The sequence below is a fragment of the Somniosus microcephalus genome, chromosome 1 (genome assembly GCF_052327205.1).
Source record: "Somniosus microcephalus isolate GS21.2 chromosome 1, FLI_Smic_1.0, whole genome shotgun sequence".
NCBI lineage: Eukaryota > Metazoa > Chordata > Chondrichthyes > Squaliformes > Somniosidae > Somniosus > Somniosus microcephalus.
Window position 1 is genome coordinate 394228600 of NC_140987.1, and position 17630 is coordinate 394246229.

At 45.4% G+C, this 17630-nt stretch overlaps 1 protein-coding gene across 4 annotated transcripts in view; it reads right to left on the reverse strand.

The window, feature by feature from the left end:
• The window catches only part of clcn5b (Cl-/H+ antiporter 5b), a 185494-nt gene that overhangs the window by 7391 nt on the left and 160473 nt on the right, over positions 1–17630 (reverse strand). For all 4 annotated transcript variants that reach the window (XM_085997573.1, XM_085997584.1, XM_085997594.1 and 1 more), the window contains 2 exons: positions 10314–10859; positions 8560–8746 (listed from right to left, as the gene is read on the reverse strand). In XM_085997573.1, coding sequence (XP_085853699.1) covers positions 8560–8746; positions 10314–10859 — 733 coding nt within the window. The remainder of the gene's footprint in view (positions 1–8559; positions 8747–10313; positions 10860–17630) is intronic.

Genomic DNA, 17630 nt, shown 5'->3' on the forward strand with positions numbered 1-17630 from the left:
CCACTCTTCTTCTTTCTCCTCTCTCTCTGCATGTCTCTCATACACTTTCATTCATTATCAGATCTAGCTTTCTGTCTTCAATTTTTTCCTCACTTTTTCCTCTTTCCCATTTTCTGCAAGTCTCTTCTCTTTTCTGACTGTCTTCCACACTCGCTGTATGCCTCTCACAGATGTTCCTTTACAGATTAGCTCAATTCTCACTTTTTTCTTTAAAGGCACGGAGAAGCAGCAAAATGGTGTCAATATGTGGAGATGGGTACCTAGGTTGGGCAGGAAGAGGCTCAGAAAGGGCAACCAGGCCGTCAAACTGGGTCCCTCTTTACCCGTCTTTCTCTCTTTCCCCCGCTCTTTCGCTCTCTGGCTTCTGAACAAAATCTCTCTTCCCCTCAACAGGATCACTTTCCTCTCTCCCCCTTATTCAAAATGATCAGAATCAAAATAAAACTCATTATTTTGTTGTTTTAAAATCACCAAAATATTTTTGAAGGAGACAATAATTCTAAAGGCCACTCCTGAAGCTGACTGCCTCAGGTTCGCACTTAGGGCACTCAACTGCTCTGCAGACAGGAGCAGGGAGGGAATATATGGGTTGGATCAGGTCGGTCAGAGAGGGATAAAGTCTGTAAGAGCAGGGAAGCTGAGGCTGAGTGACCCAGAGCCTCAATGTGCGTCCACTCTTGGAAGTAAGGGCTGATATGGGCCAGATTAGGCAAGGTATGATGAGTAAAACCGAGGCACTATTGTTCAGTAAAAACAAATACTTCTACCATATCACATCATCAAAACATCTTGAGGCACTTCATATAATGAATGATGTTTTAGTTTGCCTATTGTTATGTAGGCAAATGTGAAGCTATTCTGCTTCACTAGACCTGCACGAACAGCTACGTGGCTCAGTTGGTACCTGTAGTACTCTTCACCTCTGAATTACAAGGGTGTGGATTCAAGTTCCACACGATGACTTAAGTGATTTAATAGACTGATCATCCAGTGCAGGACTAGGGGAGCTCGGCCGCCCTTCTGATAAGATATTAAACTAAAGTTCCAGCTACCTGTATAGATGGATATTAAAGATCCCATGGCACTTTTTGAAGAGCAGTGTTCTCCTAGTATCCTCAAACATAAAAACATCTATGGTATTGTCACTGTATAAAGGTAGATAGAGGTAGAAGTAGCTTTATGTATAAACATATAAGTTAGTATATGCACTGTATAAATGTAAAGTTGAGGCTGGGGAAAGATACAAGATGGTCACCCAGTTTCAAGAAAGTGAAACCTGTACAAAACGGACACTCCCAAAAAACTGACACCTGTAAAAAACGGACACTTAGAGAGACCCAGATAACTTAAATGGTAAAATATACAAGAGGCACTTTGAAACCACGCACACTCACAAATGACAAACTACCAGTCGGGACCAGCGGGAGCAGTGAGTCGGAGCCCGGCATAAAAACCGGAGAGCGGCGAGGCCCGAGACCAGTCGGGACCAGCGGGAGCAGTGAGTCGGAGCCCGGTATAAAAACCGGAGAGCGGCGAGGCCCGAGACCAGTCGGGACCAGCGGGAGCAGTGAGTCGGAGCCCGGTATAAAAACCGGAGAGAGGCGAGGCCCGAGACCAGTCGGGACCAGCGGGAGCAGTGAGTCGGAGCCCGGTATAAAAACCGGAGAGCAGCGAGGCCAGAGACCAGTCGGGACCAGCGGGAGCAGTGAGTCGGAGCCCGGTATAAAAACCGGAGAGAGGCGAGGCCCGAGACCAGTCGGGACCAGCGGGAGCAGTGAGTCGGAGCCCGGTATAAAAACCGGAGAGCAGCGAGGCCCGAGACCAGTGGGAGCAGTGAGTCGGAGCCCGGTATAAAAACCGGAGGCACCAGCGAGGCAGACCAACTCAGCAGCGGGGAGAGAGGTAAAAAGTAATCAGAGTGTGACGTCACCAGGGAGCAGGTAAGTGATTGGTTGGTGAGTATTTCTCTTTTTTAAACTTTAACTCTGTAGTTTATAGTTACCAGGGTCTTTCTGGTGTAGCAGGGACTGTTGGTAGACTATACAAGCGCCTTAGAGATATCTTTAATTGGTGATAGTAAATTAATTTAAATTAAGTAAAGGGAAGGTCATGCCAGGTGAGCCCAGCCCCGTGATATGCTCCTCTTGCTCTATGTGGGAATTCAGGGACCCCGGTGCCCCTGATGACCACGTGTGCCAGAGATGCATCCATCTGCAGCTACTAGCAGACCGCATTGAGGCGCTGGAGCTGCGGGTGGATGGGTTGTTGAGCATTCACGATGCTGAGAGGTTCGTGGATAGCACGTTTAGTGAGTTGGTCACACCGCAGGGAAGGGCTGCACAGGAAGACAGGAAATGGGTGACCATCAGGCGGAGCAATAGAAGCAGGCAGGTAGTGCAGGAGACCCCTGTGACCATTCCCCTCTCAAACAAGTATACCGCTTTGGATACTGTTGAGGGGGATGACTCACCAGGGGAAGGCAGCAGCAGCCAACTTCCTGGCACTGGGGGTGCTCCTGCTGCCCAGGAAGGGGGGAAAAAGAGTGGGAGAGCAATAGTGGTAGGGGATTCTATAGTAAGGGGAACAGATAGGCGTTTCTGTGGCCGTAGACGTGAATCCAGGATGGTTTGTTGCCTCCCTGGTGCCAGGGTCAAGGATATCACTGAGCGGCTGCAGGGCATTCTGGAGGGGGAGGGTGAACAGCCAGAGGTCGTGGTCCACATTGGTACCAACGACATAGGTAAAAAGAGGGATGAGGTCCTGCAGCAAGAATTTAGGGAGCTAGGTGAAGGATTAAAGAGCAGGACCTCAAAGGTTGTAATCTCTGGATTACTCCCGGTGCCACGTGCTAGTGGGTATAGGAATAGGAAGATAGAACAGATGAATGCGTGGCTAAAGGGATGGTGCAGGGGGGAGGGCTTTAGTTTCCTGGATCACTGGGTCTGCTTCTGGGAAAGGTGGGACTTGTACAAGTCGGACGGTTTACACCTGAACCAGAGGGGAACCAATATCCTTGCGGGGAGGTTTGCTAGCACTGCTGGGGGGGGGGGGTTTAAACTAACTTGGCAGGGGGATGGGGTACAGAGTGGAGCTATAGTAGGGGGTGATTTACAGCCAAATACAGAGGAAAAAACAAGTCAGCAGGGAAGGCAAAAGGGAATATGGCAGGGCTGGAAGGCATTTATTTTAATGCAAGGAGTCTTGCAAATAAGGTGGATGAACTGAAGTTGTTGTTGAGCACATGGGAGTACGATATTGTTGCTATCACGGAGACATGGTTGAGGGAGGGTCAGGACTGGCAGCTCAATATTCCGGGGTATAGAATCTTCAGGCGAGACAGAGGGGGGTGTAAAAGGGGAGGGGGTGTTGCAATATTAATTGAGTCAATTACTGCTGGAAGGAGGGATGATATATTAGCGGGTTCCTCTAATGAGGCCTTATGGGTAGAACTTAAAAACAAAAAGGGGGCAAGCACTTTGCTGGGAGTGTACTATAGGCCCCCAAACAGTCAGGGGGAGATAGAGGAACAGATATGTAGGCAAATCTCAGAGAAGTGTGAAAATAATAGGATAATAATAGTGGGGGATTTCAACTTCCCCAATATAAATTGGGATAGTCAGAGTGTGAAAGGCTTAGAGGGTGCAGAATTCTTAAAGTGCATCCAGGAGAGCTTTTTGAGCCAACATGTAGAAAGTCCTACAAGAGAGGGGGCGGTACTGGACCTAATTCTGGGGAATATAGCCGGGCAAGTGGTGGAAGTATCAGTAGGAGAGCATTTTGGCGACAGTGACCATAATTCGGTGAGATTTAAGGTGGTCATGGAAAAAGACAAAGACAGCCCGGAAATAAGGGTTCTAAATTGGGGGAAGGCCGATTTTAATATGATAAGGCAGGATCTGGCCAAAGTGGACTGGGAGCAGCTACTTATAGGAAAATCCACATCAAAACAGTGGGAGACTTTCAGAAGGGAAATAGAGAGAGTACAACGCCAACATGTTCCTGTAAAGGTCAAGGGTGGGACCAACAAGCAAAGGGAACCTTGGATGACAAGGGATATACAAAAATGCATTAGAAATAAAAGGGGGGCTTTTGGCAGTTACAAAAGACTAAAGACGGAAGAAGCCCTAGAGGAGTATAAAAAGTGCAGGGGCATACTTAAAAAAGAAATTAGGAGGGCGAGGAGGGGCCATGAAATAACACTGGCGAGCAAAATAAAGGAAAATCCTAAGATGTTTTATAAGTATATTAAGGGCAAGAGGATAACCAGGGAAAGGGTAGGGCCCATTAGGGACCAAAGTGGCAATCTGTGTGTAGAGCCAGATGATGTAGGCGGGGTTTTAAATGAATTTTTTGCATCTGTGTTCACTATGGAGAAAGACGATGCGGACATAGAAATCGGGCAAGGGGACTGTGACATACTTGAACATATTAGCATCGAGAGGGAGGAGGTGCTAGCGGTTTTAGCAGGCCAAAAAGTGGATAAATCCCCAGGCCCGGACGAGATGTATCCCAGGCTGCTGTGGGAGGCAAAGGAGGAGATTGCAGGGAATTGCTGTGGATGTGGTTTACATGGACTTCAGTAAAGCTTTTGACAAAGTCCCGCATAGGAGACTGGTCAAGAAGGTAAGAGCCCATGGGATCCAGGGTGCCTTGGCGCGTTGGATCCTAAACTGGCTGAGTGGCAGGAGGCAGAGGGTGATGGTCGAAGGTTGCTTTTGTGACTGGAAGCCTGTGTCCAGTGGGGTACCTCAGGGATCGGTGCTGGGTCCCTTGTTGTTTGTGATCTACATAAATGATTTGGATGAGAATGTAAAAGGTATGATCAGTAAGTTTGCAGATGACACGAAAATTGGTGGGGTGGTAAATTGCGAGGAGGAAAGCCTCAGGCTACAGGACGATATAAACGGGTTGGTCAGATGGGCGGAAAAGTGGCAAATGGAATTTAACCCTGAAAAGTGCGAGGTGATGCATTTTGGACGGACAAATAAGGCAAGGGAATACACAATGAGTGGTAGGACCCTAGGAAGTACAGAGGGTCAGAGGGACCTTGGTGTACATGTACATAGATCCCTGAAGGCAGCGGAACAGGTAGATAAGGTGGTTAAAAAGGCATATGGGATACTTGCCTTCATTAGCCGAGGCATAGAATATAAGAGCAGGGAGGTTATGATGGAGCTGTACAAAACGCTGGTGAGGCCACAGCTGGAGTACTGTGTGCAGTTCTGGTCACCTCCCTATAGGAAGGATGTGATTGCTTTGGAGAGGGTGCAGAGAAGATTCACCAAGATGTTACCTGGGATGGAGCGCCTCAGCTATGAAGAAAGACTAAACAGGCTGGGGTTGTTTTCCTTGGAGCAAAGAAGGCTGAGGGGGGACCTGATTGAGGTGTACAAAATGATGAGGGGCATAGATAGGGTAGACAAAGAGGAACTTTTCCCCTTAGTAGGGGGGTCAATAACAAGGGGGCATAGATTCAGGGTAAGGGGCAGGAGATTTAGAGGGGATTTGAGGAGGAACTTTTTCACCCAGAGGGTGGTTGGAATGTGGAACTCAATGCCTAAAAGGGTGGTAGAGGCAGGAACCCTCACAACATTCAAGAAGCATTTGGATGAGCACTTGAAATGCCAATTGCATACAAGGCTATGGACCAAATGCTGGAAAATGGGATTAGACTGGACAGGGATGGATGGGCGGCGCAGACACGATGGGCCGAAGGGCCTCTTTCTGTGCTGTAAAACTCTATGACTCTATGACAGGCAGTCTCCAAATGCACCTAGCCCTTTTCCAACTTAAAACACGGGACATAGCCTGTTGCAAAGCTGCTGTATCTGAAACTTTCCCCTTGCAGCTTGCTGCCTTTCTGCCCCCTAATTCATAGGATTACATAGGATATACAGCACAGAAACAGGATATACAGCACAGAAACAGACCATTCGGCCCAACCAGTCCATTTATGCTCCACTCGAGCCTCTTCCCGTCTTTCCTCATCTAACTCTGTCAGCATAACCCTCTATTCCCTTCTCCCTCATATGCCTATCTAGCCTCCCCTTAAATGTATCTATACTATTGACTTCAACCACTCCCTGTGGTAGCGAGTTCCACATTCTCACCACTCTCTGGGTAAAGAAGTTTCTTCTGAATTCCCTATTTGATTTTTTGATGACTATCTTATTTTGCTATCAGTCAGTGGCTCAGTTGGTAGCACCCTCGGCTCTGAGTCAGAAGGTTGTGGGTTCAAGTCCCACTCCAGAGACTTGAGCACAAAAATCTAGGCTGACACCCCAGTGCAGTACTGAGGGTGAGCTGCACTGTCAGAGGTGCCGTCCTTCGGATGAGACGTTAAACCGAGGCCCCGTCTGCTCTCTCAGGTGGACATAAAAGATCCCATGGATCTATTTCGAAGAGGAGCATGGGGGTTATCCCCGGTGTCCTGGCCAATATTTACCCTTCAATCAACATCACTAAAAACAGATTATCTGGTCATTATCACATTGCTGTTTGTGGGAGTTTGATGTGCGCAAATTGGCTGCTGCGTTTCCTACATTACAAAAGTGACTGTACTTCAAAAAGTACTTAAGCGCTTTACAGCCAATTTGGGACGTCCGATGGTCATGAAAGGCGCTATATAAATGTATGTCTTTCCTTTCTAGTTTTGCACTTCCCCACAAGTGGAAACACTCTCTCTGTATCTACTCTATCAAAACCTTTCATAATTTTCAAGACCTCCATTAGGTCACCCCTCAGCCTTCTCTTTTCAAGAGAAAAAAAAGAGACCCAGCCTGTTCATCCTTTCCTGATGGGTATACCCTCACAATTCTGGTATCATCCTTGTAGATCTTTCTTGCACCTTCTCCAGTGCCTCTATATCCTTTTCATAATATGGCGACCAGAATTGTACACAGTACTCCAAGTGTGGTCTAACCAAGGTTCAATACAAGTTTAGCATAACCTCTTTACTTTTCAATTCTATCCCTCTAGAAATAAACCCTAATGCTTGGTTTGCTTTTTTTAAATGTTTTAATTGCCTTGTTAACCTGCGTCACTACTTTTAGTGATTTATGTATTTGCACTCAGAGATCTCTTTGCTCTTCTACCCGCCTTAGATTTGTATTTTCCAAGTAATATGTGACCTCCCTATTTTTCTTACCAAAATGTAATACCTCACATTTATCTGTGTTGAAATTCATTTGCCAATTATATGCCCATTCTGGAAGTTTATTACTGTCTTCTTGTAATTTGTTGCAGTCCTCCTCAGTATTGACTATTCCCCCCACCCCCCCCTCCCCCCCCCCCCGCAATTTGGTGTCATTCGCAAATTTAGAAATTGTGTTTTTGATTTCAATTCTCGTGAGGTCAGTGTATGCAGGCCAGCTCAAGGCAGCAGCACATTTCGTGAAAGAAACCGCTTTTGTGGAATTGGGGGGGGGGGGGGGGGGGGGGCTCTTTACCCAGCATGCATTGCGTACAGAGAAACTGCTCTATTTCAGGGATTGAATGCTTGCACGGCTCTATCCCTGGAATAGAGCAGTTTCGCTGCTGCTAGCGATGCATGGGTAAAGAACTCCCCATTCTACTGACAACTTTATTTTTTTTTACACTATTGGAAAATCAGAACAAAAAAGGACAGCTGGTGCCAGTCCCCAATGTGTCTGTAATTTACAGGTTTCACTCGTTTAGAAGATGTGCATAATATTCACTTATGGATTCTTCAGCCTGGAAATGGAACTGTCAGAGGAAACATTAAGTATTAAACTAAAGGCTCACTAAAGCCCATACTTGTGAACCAGTGGGAGAGAGAGAAAGACTGACATGAACGTGCTGAATGGAACCAAAAGAGAGCATAGGAGGGTGTTACAGATTCTGGGTAATGAAACTTTCTAACTATATTAACTGCTATCAGGGGCAGAGTATAGTTATAAAAGATCATAATTTTTACTGCTGTCATGTACATAAGCTTGTTCTGTATGTGTCCTACTTGTTTAAATTGTCAATAAATATACAGTAGTTTAGTTAATTTGGAATTTGAACCCTGTTCAAGTGTGGTGTGTCGATAAGTCCTCCGGAGTTGCTTGGAGAGTCAAAGTACAAGGGGCACTTGCGATCTAGGATTGGGAGTGTCCAAAATGGTATGTGCTCACTACAAGGGCAGACAACCGCAGGATTGTACCTTTTGATTTATAGCGGATGTTAAGGTTCACTACAGGAAGTACAATAATACTGTTGAAAAAAGGAATGGCTTGTAAAAAACCCTAAAATTTGCCACGTTGTGAGCATGGCGTTCTCTCAGTATCTTCAGTCAATAACACCAAGGAACTAGAATAATTCATCATTACTTTGATTGCTCTGGGACAGAATGACTGCCTACATACAACAGGCAAGCCAAAGAGTAGTAAATAATAGCTTTGCGACATTTAGACAGTGTGAGAGATAAGGCACAAATATTTATTTTTACTTACTCATAGGGAAGGAAAAATTGGCCTCATCAGGGAGTGGTGCACATTACTGGAAGAACTTTATCTTTTAATTACAAAATGTTAACTTTGAAACTCATTTTCTTACCTAGGCACGCAGCAGCACCAACCATGGCATATAACCCAGGTGTGATGCAGTCTGCTCCAGGACTACACCAATTTCTAAAGATGATCCAGTCATGGTGATAGTAAGCCAGCTGTTCCATTCCTACTCCAAGAAGTCTTCCAGCTATAGCACCCACAGCCATGCTCGGTATGAAGAGTCCTGAGGGAACCTGCATAAGTATTAGAAAACAGAAGTCACATTATCCAGAGTTAACACATCCAGCTCCAGCTATTGCAGTTTCAGACCCAAATGAGTATTAGCCCTCACATTACAATCCTATAGCACATTTCCAATTAGAGGCAGCAACCCCTACCGCCCCCCCAACCCCCGCCAACATAATAGTGCTACTCGAGCCTATAATAGCCTATAATGGTAGTCACTCCCCTTTCACAACCTAAACTCATTGCGTCAACTGTGACATATCGTCCTGCTCTGTAATACCACATTGTTTTGTCCTGCTCAGCCACGTTAGTCCTGTTGCTGCTTAATTCCAAGCACTAAAGGTCCAATTCAGAAAATACAAAGAAACAGAAGAGAGGGACCTCTGCTGGACCACATGTATGAAGATAGCACAGGGCACAGCACATTAAAAGCAGCAGCTGATTTCTAGGTGGGGAAGAGTTTCAGTGGATTGTCCAATGGCAGCACTCAGGGTTTGTTTCTGACTCTCGAGAGGCATAATATAAATGGGGATATGTATACAGGAGAAAGCCCCAAGAAATCTTTCAAATGTAAACATTCATGCTTACAAAAGTGCGTATTTGTTAAAAAAATTACAAAAAAGAACAGTTGCAACATGATGTACTTTCCACTACACAAGAGCTTTTAGCAGTGTGTAAACCACCTTCAGATTCTGTTGAATTAGGAATCTGTCCACTTATTTTTTGAATGTTCCAGTTTTATCTGTAATTTCCTTGCTTGGCAGCAATCTTTTCCATTTATTTAATGTGCAATAATGACTTATGTTTAACTTGAGATTTCCATTGCTTATACTATCCTACATCCCACTTCATCAGGTTCAATGAAATACATTTCCACACCTACTCCATTTTTTTGCTTCATCATTTCAAAAACTTGACCTTTTTCATAGCCCACTGATTTAAGATTCAGGCCTTTTTTGGTTTGAATTATTTCCATTGTGCCTAGATATTTCCAAGTACTATAAATGGGGACACTTAATTTAGTTGGAGCAAGATTTTGAAGCTCTGGAGCAAACTGATTTTAACCCAGCCTTCACTTGACATTTCATCCATGATAATAAATATGAACAAAAATTATCTAACTAGCTCCAACAAAATTAGGTGCACCCATCTCGGCTTCTGGTGATCTGTGGGGAAGAGCTGGAGCCTGCAGAGAATAAGAAAGAAGGGTAGCGTAGTGGCCATGGAAGTCTGAGAGAAAAGACAAACCATGTTGGGGACCAGAATAGAGTGTGGGCGCAACACCGGCCTGGAGGAAGAGCAGCAGTGTGGGGGCCAATAATACTGAGAGAAAACAGCTGAAGGGCTAACATTTATATGGCCAACTCGGTTTAATGTCCCATCTGAGAAATGCCACTTTCGACAGTGCAGTACCTCCTCAGTGTTAAGTTTATGTTATTCCTTAAATGTTTTGCTGTGAATCATTTTGCACGTTCAAAACACAGTAGAAAAATCCATTCACGCACCATTACTTGCTCAGTATCTTTCATAAAAGCCATTGTATAAAATATTGGTCTCCCTGAAATTCCTCCTTACCTTCATACCAAATGTGAATATTGTGATGAAAATTTTAAACACCAGTGCTAGAGCCAGCTGCCAAATTGCCATGTAGACACCTTTACCTGCCGCACGATCTGGCAAGTCGTCGATCGTTTTGGTGCTGTTGACATCATTAATGTAATCACAGAGTTGTGATGAGTCCAGAAGTCCACAGTCATTGAACAGTTCTGAAATGAGCCCACTGGTACTCTTCTTAGTGTAATCATTAGGAAAAGCTATAATACCCGTGATGGCTGTCACAACGAGGACCTCAAGAACCGGGTACTTCCCTAACATGGTGGTCTTGCGCCTTCTGCACCAGGCAATGTTGGCACGAATAAAAAATGCTCCCCATAGTCCTCCAAAGATTCCCAAAAGGATGAAAGGGATTAATTCCAACAAATGCCAGGGGCTGTGGAATTCTACATAGAATAGCACAAGGCGACTATTACCAAATGGATTAATAGACCGGAGTGTGAAGGCTGCGACCAATGCAGCAAAAAACGATCTCCATAAAGTCTTCAGAGGGAAGTAATAGCTGACCTGGAGAAATAGAAAATAAAACAATGTCAATGAGGAGTCAGTTATCTAGCCTTTTGGCACATACTGAAACATCCTGTAACAAATACTCCATATATTACGCAACCATCAGTGTCAATCTTGCCAGGACCTTCCTCGATGTCAGGGAATTGTTTGCCCAGGCCAATAATAGGAAAGGTAGCTAAAGACATTGGATGCAGTCACCAAAATCCTCTCCCAATAGGAGGGTTTTGGTGCCTCTGATGGCACCAATATTTGCTCATTTACTTTACAGGGTTGTCTCATAAGAACATAAGAAATAGGAGCAGGAGTAGGCCATTTGGCCCTTCGAGCCTGCTCCGCCATTCAATAAGATCATGGCTGATCTACTTCATCTCCACTTTCCTGCACTATCCCCATATCCCTTGATACCCTTAATATTCAAAAATTTATCAATCGCGGTCTTGAATATACTCAACGACTGAGCCGCCACAGCCCTCTGGGGTAGAAAATTCCAAAGCTTCACCACCCTCTGAGTGAAGAAATTTCTCCTCATCTTAGTCCTAAATGGCCGAACACTTATTCGGAGACTGTGACCCCTGGTTCTAGACTCCCTAGCCAGAGGAAACATCCTCCCTGCATCTACTCTGTCAATCCCTGTAAGAATTTTGTATGTTTCAATGAGATCACCTCTCATTCTTCTAAACTCTAGAGCATATAGGCCTAGTCTACGCAATCTGTCCTCATAGGACAATCTCCCCATCACAGGAACCAGTCTGGTGAACCTTCGTTGCACTCCCGCTATGTTAAGTATATCCTCCCTTAGGCAAGGAGGCCAAAACTGTACACATTGTTCCAGGTGTGGTCTCGCCAGGGCCCTATATAATTGCAGTAAGACATCTTTATTCTTATACTCAAATCCTCTTGTAATAAAGGCCAACATACCATTTGCTTTCCTAATTGCTTGCTGTACCTGCATGTTAACTTTCAGTGATTCGTGTTCAAGGACACCCAGGTCCCTCTGAACACCAACATTTCCCAATCTCTCATCATTTAAAAAATACTCTGCTTTTCTATTATTCCTACCAAAGTGGATAATTCACATTTCTCCACATTATATTCCATTTGCCATGTTCTTGCCCACTCACTTAGCCTGTCTATATCCCCTTGAAGCCTCCTTGCATCCTCCTCACAACTTAAATTCCCACCCAGCTTTGTATCATCAGCAAACTTGGATATATCACATTTGGTCCCTTCATCCAAATCATTGATGTAGATTGTGAATAGCTGAGGCCCAAGCACTGATCCTTGCGGTACCCCACTAGTTACAGCCTGCCAACCTGAAAATGACCCGTTTATTCCTACTCTGTTTACTGTTCGTTTACCAATCCTCAATCCATGCTAGTATATTACCCCCAATCCCATGAGCCCTAAGTTTGTTTAATAACCTCTTGTGTGGCGCCTTATCGCATACCTTCTGAAAATCCAAATACACCATATCCACTGAACCCTAGTTTCGGATTTAACTCAATCACTTTCAAACTCAACATAAAATTCTATTATATTATGGTCACTCTTCCTTAAAAGGACCCTTTACTACAAGGTTATTAATTAACCCTTTCTCATTACACAATACTAGATCTAAAATAACCTGTTCCCTAGTTGGTTCCTCAATATACTGATCTAGAAAATTATCTTGCATACATTTCATGAATTCATCCTCCACACTATTACTGCAAATTTGGTTTGCCCAGTCTATATGGAGATTAAAGTCCCCCATGATTACTGTATTACCCTTGTTTCATGCAGCTCTAATTTCCTGATTTATATTCTGCCCTACATTACAACTACTGTTTGGGGGCCTATAAACAACTCCCACCAATGTTTTCTGCCCCTTGCTGTTTCTTAGCTCCACCCAAACTGATTCTACTTCTTGATTTTCGGAGCCAAGATCCTTTCCCTCTACTGTCTTTATCCCATCTTTATTATCAGGGCTACCCCTCCTCCTTTTCCATTTTGCCTATCTCTTCTAAAAGTTAAGTATCCTGGAACATTTAGTTCACAACCTTGGCCACTTTGCAACCACGTTTCTGTTATGGCTATTAGATCAAACCTGTTCATTTGTATCTGCGCTATTAATTCATCTATTTTGTTGTGAATGCTTCGCGCATTCCGATATAGTGCCTTTAACTTTGACTTATTTCTCTTTTTCCCTGATGCAACCTTAGTCACTGATGCCTTATTACCTTTGTTACTCTCTCTGTCCCTTCCTGACCCACTCTGCTTATTTTTACCCAAAACTCTACTCTGCTCTCGAGCCTTGACATTTCTCTCGCTGCTTTTAAATTTACTCTTTCCTGAATCCTCTCTGACGTCAACAGTCAGTATAATTTGCACTCCTGCGGATTGGCTCCATTTATTTATCCTCTTGAGGATAATCACTGTTAACATTTCCAAAAAGAAATATATTTATCCCAGACCCATAAAGGAATTGATTGGGAGACTCCAGAATATCAATTTAACACTATAATCTATACTACTCAGCCAACATGTTCTAAAGATAGCAATCCAATGATCCCAAAAGAACTGGTATTACAGCATTCAATAAATGTATTTGAATATTGATTGCTATGCTTATTCCTATAGCTTTCAACATTATTAATTAGGGGCCTGAATTTGTGACTGGAGGCTTCCCGCGGGCCTGCTTTTACCAGGCGTAAGAATTCCATGGCCTTTCAGCGGGCAGAGGTTGGACAGGTGGTGAGGGAACCAACAAGAGGGGAAAAACCTACTTGATCTCATCCTCACCAATCTACCTGTTGCAGATGCATCTGTCCATGACAGCATTGGTGGAAGTGACCACCGCACAGTCCTTGTGGAGACGAAGTCCCGTCTTCATGTTGAGGATACCCTCCACCGTGTTGTGTGGCACTACCACCGTGCTAAATGGGACAGATTTCGAACAGATCTGGCAACTCAAAACTGGCCATCCATGAGGCGCTGTGGGCCATCAGCAGCAGCAGAATTGTATTCAACCACAATCTGTAACCTCATGGCCCGGCATATCCCTCACTCTACCATTACCATCAAGCCGGGAGATCAACCCTGGTTTAACGAAGAGTGCAGGAGAGCATGCCGGGAACAGCACCAGGCATACCGAAAAATGAGGTGTCAACCTGGTGAGGCTACAACACAGGACTACTTGCATGCCAAACAACGGAAGCAACATGCGATAGACAGAGCTAAGCGATCTCACAACCATCGGATCAAATCAAAGCTCTGCAGTCCTGCCACATCCAGTCGTGAGTGGTGGTGGACAATTAAACAGTTAACAGGAGGAGGCGGCTCCAAAAATATCCCCATCCTCAATGATGGTGGAGCCCAGCACGTGAGTGCAAAAGACAAGGCTGAAGCATTTGCAACTATCTTCAGCCAGAAGTGCCGAGTGGATGATCCATCTCAGCCTCCTCCTGAGGTCCCCAGCATCACAGATGCCAGTCTTCAGCCCATTCAATTCACTCCACGTGATGTCAAGAAACAGCTGAAGACACTGGATACTGCAAAGGCTATGGGCCCTGACAACATTCCGGCAATAGTACTGAAGACTTGTGCTCCAGAACTAGCTGCGCCCCTAGCCAAGCTGTTCCAGTACAGCTACAACACTGGCATCTACCTGGCAATGTGGAAAATTGCCCAAGTATGTCCTGTCTACAAAAAGCAGGACAAATCCGACCCGGCCAATTACCATCCCATCAGTCTACTCTCAATCATCAGCAAAGTGATGGAAGGCGTTGTCGACAGTGCTATCAAGCGGCACTTACTCAGCAATAACCTGCTAACTGACGTCCAGTTTGGGTTCCGCCAGGGCCACTCAGCTCCTGACCTCATTACAGCCTTGGTCCAAACATGGACAAAAGAGCTGAACTCAAGAGGTGAGGTGAGAGTGACTGCCCTTGACATCAAGGCAGCATTTGATCGAGTGTGGCATCAAGGCGCCCTAGCAAAACTGAAGTCAATGGGAATCAAGGGGGAAACTCTCCATTGGTTGGAATCATACCTAGCACAAAGGAAGTTGGCTGTGGTTGTTGGAGGTCATTCATCTCAATCACATGACATCACTGCAGGAGTTCCTCAGGGCAGTGTCCTAGGCCCAACCATCTTCAGCTGTTTCATCAATGACCTTCCCTCCATCATAAGGTCAGAAGTGGGGATGTTCGCTGATGATTGCACACTGTTCAGCACTATTCGAGACTCGTCAGATACTGACGCAGTCCGTGTCCATATGCAGCAAGACCTGGACAACATTCAGACTTGGGCTGACAAGTGGCAAGTAACATTCGCACCACACAAGTGCCAGGCAATGACCATCTCCAACAAGCGAGACTCTAACCATCTCCCCATGACATTCAATGGCATTACCATTGCTGAATCCCCCACTATCAACATCCTGGGGGGTTACCATTGATCAGAAACTGAACTGGACCAACCATATAAATACTGTGGCTACAAGAGCAGGCCAGAGGCTGGGAATTCTGCAGCGAGTGTCTCACCTCCTGACTCCCCAAAGCCTTTCCACCATCTACAAGGCACAAGTCAGGAGTGTGATGGAATACTCTCCACTTGCCTGGATGAGTGCAGCTCCAACAACACTCAAGAAGCTCGACACCATTCAGGATAAAGCAGCCCGCTTGATTGGCACTCCATCCACCACCTTCAACATTCACTCCCTCCACCACCGGCGCACTGTGGCTGCAGTGTGTACCATCTACAAGATGCACTGCAGCAACTCGCCAAAGCTCCTTCAACAGCACCTTCCAAACCCGCGACCTCTACCACTTAGAAGGACAAGGGCAGCAGACGCATGGGAACATCACCACCTACAAGTTCCCCTCCAAGCCACACACCATCCTGACTTGGACCTGTATCACCGTTCCTTCACTGTCGCTGGGCCAAAATCCTGGAACTCCCTTCCTAACAGCATTGTGGGTGTACCTACACCATATGGACTGCAGCGGTTCAAGAAGGCGGTTCACCACCATCTTCTCAAGGGCAATTAGGGATGGGCACTAAATGCAGGCCTAGCCAGCGACGCCCACATCCCATCAATGAATAAAAATAGCGCAACCCTCCCCCCGCAGATGACCCACAGCACCTCATGTATGCCCAGTTTTGAGCTGCTAGATCTGTTCAGAATCTATCCCATTTAGCATTGTGGTAGTGCCACACAACACGATGGAGGGTGTCCTCAGTGTGAAGACGGGACTTCGTATCCATAATGACAGTGCGGTGGTCACTGCTGCCAATGCTGTCATGGACAGATGCATCTGCGACAGGTAGATTGATGAGGACGAGGTCAAGTAGGTTTTTCCCCTCGTGTTGGTTCTCTCACCACCTGTCACAGGCCCAGACTAGCAGTTATGTCCTTCAGAACTCGTCCAGCTCAGTCAGTAGTGGTACTACAAATTAGAGGGGAAATTCAACAAGGTTACCTCTGAACACTGCCAATTGCTGTCAGCATTGGAAAAGAACTTGGGTTTTAATACATGTTGTTTGTCCAACCAAGCTTTTCCTGGGGATGAGGAGGATCTGTCAAGAAGATTCTTGACAGATTGCAAGTGCCGGGTTTCAACGCATGCGCTTCGCATACCTAAACCCAGAACTTGCGCAGCTCATGGGGCGCGAGCTCACGCACACCTCATACGCACCCGTAGGGGGGTCGCAAAATACGGCCCTAGATATTTGTCTAGTTTGTTCTTAGAGTTGAATTGACATAATTTTAATATACTGGCTGGGAACACACCTGGAGCCCTGTCTGATACTGAAGGATTAAATTGGCTATGGAGCTCCAAGATTGTAATCTAGAACTAGATTGAATACTGAAATAAGCAATATATTCACAAAATATTTTGTAAAAAATGCATGCTGAATTGATTAACGATTACCTTTGGCAGATTGCATTCAATACTCCGAAAAAGAATACATAGTTTTTCTGACATATACATCAAAAAGTGCTTAAAATACATAGTTTAGCAAAAAATAGGTTGTTTCCAGGCACAAATTTAAAGAAGAAACAAGGGCTAGAATGGGTACAGCTTGGTTGGACAAACAACATGTATTAAAACCCAAGTTCTTTTCCAATGCTGACAGCAATTGGCAGTGTTCAGAGGTAACCTTGTTGAATTTCCCCTCTCATTGATAGTACCACTACTGACTGAGCTGGACGAGTCCTGAAGGACATAACTGCCAGTCTGGGCCTGTGACAGGTGGTGAGAGAACCAACACGAGCGGAAAACCTACTTGACCTCGTCCTCATCAATCTACCTGTCGCAGATGCATCTGTCCATGACAGCATTGGCAGCAGTGACCACCGCACTGTCATTATGGATACGAAGTCCCGTCTTCACACTGAGGACACCCTCCATCGTGTTGTGTGGCACTACCACAATGCTAAATGGAATAGATTCTGAACAGATCTAGCAGCTCAAAACTGGGCATACATGAGGCACTGTGGGTCATCAGCAGCAGCAGAATTGTGTTCCACCACAATCTGTAACCTCATGGCCTGGCATATCCCTCTACCATTACCACAAAGCCAGGGGACCAACCCTGGTTCAATAAGGAGTGTAGAAATGCATGCCAGGAGCAGCACCAGGCGTACTTAAAAATGAGGTGCCAACCTGGGGAAGCTGCAACACAGGACTACATGCATGCTAAAAAGTGGAAGCAGCATGCCATAGACAGGGCTAAGAGATCTCATAACCAATGGATCAGATTAAAGCTCTGCAGTCCTGTCAC